Here is a 1,908-nt window from a genome sequence, read left to right on the forward strand (position 1 = left end):
CTGAGGGGACACGCTGGGGGCAGCCAGGCTGGCTGGAAGCTGCAGGCTCCAGGAAATGGCTCTGAGGAGTGTGATTTCTGGGGTCTCGTGGGTGGAGCCACAGGCGAGGCAAGAGGGGCCGGAGGAAGCAGAACCGATGACAGGGCCCTAGAAGCACCGGAGATCCCCAGGCAGGGCGGAGGCCAGATGGGGAGGCGAGAGGTACTGGCTTGGGGCCTTTAGGGCCAGTTGTGGGTGGGAGACTCAGGGAAGGGCCGCAGGCACCCTGGGGCCTCAGGGTGGGGCCGGAGGGTGGCGGGAGGAGGCCGGCCCTGGGGGCGACCAGCAGGGGTCCGGGGATGGGAGTTCTGGGAGCCAGGGGGCGGCCACAATAGTTCGGAGGGTACCTCAGGGGCTGTCGGAGTCTAAGGGGGAGGGGGCCCTAGAAGACGCCACGACAGTACCCTGGGGTCTTTGGGGTCAGCCACAGGTGGGGGCACCGCAGTATCTGTGGGAAGAAAGGGGCTTCTAAAAATTAGGACTTGATGGTCTGAGGCAGTGAGGTCAGGGTAAGGACAGGGCCCCCCGTCTGCGCTGTGAGAGGCAGAGGAGCCCAGGGTCAGCCCTGGGGCCTCCGGGCGGAAGCAGCTGGGAGCAGGGATGGTCTGAGTTGGGGATGTGGGTCACACCTGTGAGACCCAGGGCACCACCCAGGCCCAAGCTTGGCCTCCTCCCCGGCCCTGGACAGAGGGAGTCCAGGTGGGGCCTGCTCTTCAGAAGACACTGTCTCTGCCCCCCGAGGGGTCGCTGGCACTTACTCACACGTGGCGTTCTCTTTGGCAACCGCGGACACTGCCAAGAGCAGCAGAGCGGCAGTTGGCAGCATCCTAACCACGCTCCTGCCCCAGCCTGGCCCGGAAGCCTAGTGACCTCACAGAGCTCTGAGGCCTGCGGGCCAATCAGCCGGGCTGCTCCCCTCCCCCCAGGAGTCAGGACGGGCAGGAGCCCTTGAGTTTAACTGGTCCAGGCTGAAACAAGATCCCAGCTTTCGGGAAAGACCCCTTCCCACCCCAAGGGGCATGGGGCTCCTTCCAGCCCCACCCTCTGTCCCAAGGCCAAGACCATCGTCACTCCTAGTCACCCTTCGAAGGTCCCCGAGGATCTGAGGTTCCAATTTCGTGCAAGGTCTGCCCCGCTTGGGCAAGCTGTGACCACAGTTCCTGTTCCAGATCGTGGGCTGGGGGGCGGCTCTGTTCCCCTGTGTCGAGATGGCAGAGCCTGTCAGGGGTCACGGGTGTCAGGCTCACCAGATTAATCGATCCTTCACACTGCGTGGGGCAGGTTGTCTTTCCCTACGTTCCAAGTACGTGGTATCAGCACAATTTTCCAGGAGCCACTTTGAATTTCTCTCATTCAGGACTACAAAGCTCACCCTTCTCTTCATGGCTGAGTGTCGCAGGATCTGGTGTTTCCTGCCTGAGTGTCTCCAAGTCTCCTCTCCGGGACCTCCATGCAGCACGCTGCGTCCCTACACTTCAGGGTCAGGAATTCTCATCACCATCACATGAGTACCCTGAGGTTTCACTTCCTCTGATCCTCAGAGGCAGCATCTCCCCCACGGGGGAAGACAAACGCTCGCCTCACACACCCGCAGCTCACGAGGATCCCCCCTCCTTCAAGACTGGGAGGAAGTCCCCTCCCCCACCCGAGTGTAGGTTCTCCACTAGACCATCTGAGCAGTGAAAGGTGGTCCCTCGCCTACCTGCGTGTCAGGACACCTCGCAGCTTCTTCCTGAGTGTTCAGAGTTTTCCGGTTGTCAGATGCCTTCATTCCTCTGCTACCTTCTCGCACCAAATGTCATACCGCCTCATCTCCCATAGCATTCAGGAGGTCACGTCCTCCTCAACTGAACATTCATGGGGTCTTGT

At 61.5% G+C, this 1,908-nt stretch overlaps 1 protein-coding gene across 1 annotated transcript in view; it reads right to left on the bottom strand.

The window, feature by feature from the left end:
* Positions 1-868, bottom strand: part of ACR (acrosin) — a 5,482-nt gene extending 4,614 nt beyond the window's left edge. The window contains exon 1 of the mRNA XM_059404565.1: positions 798-868. Within this exon, the coding sequence (XP_059260548.1) occupies positions 798-865 (68 nt within the window). The 5' untranslated portion in view covers positions 866-868. The remainder of the gene's footprint in view (positions 1-797) is intronic.
* Positions 869-1,908: the final 1,040 nt, after the last annotated feature.

Source organism: Mustela nigripes, chromosome 6 (assembly GCF_022355385.1).
Source record: "Mustela nigripes isolate SB6536 chromosome 6, MUSNIG.SB6536, whole genome shotgun sequence".
In the NCBI taxonomy this organism is placed as follows: domain Eukaryota; kingdom Metazoa; phylum Chordata; class Mammalia; order Carnivora; family Mustelidae; genus Mustela; species Mustela nigripes.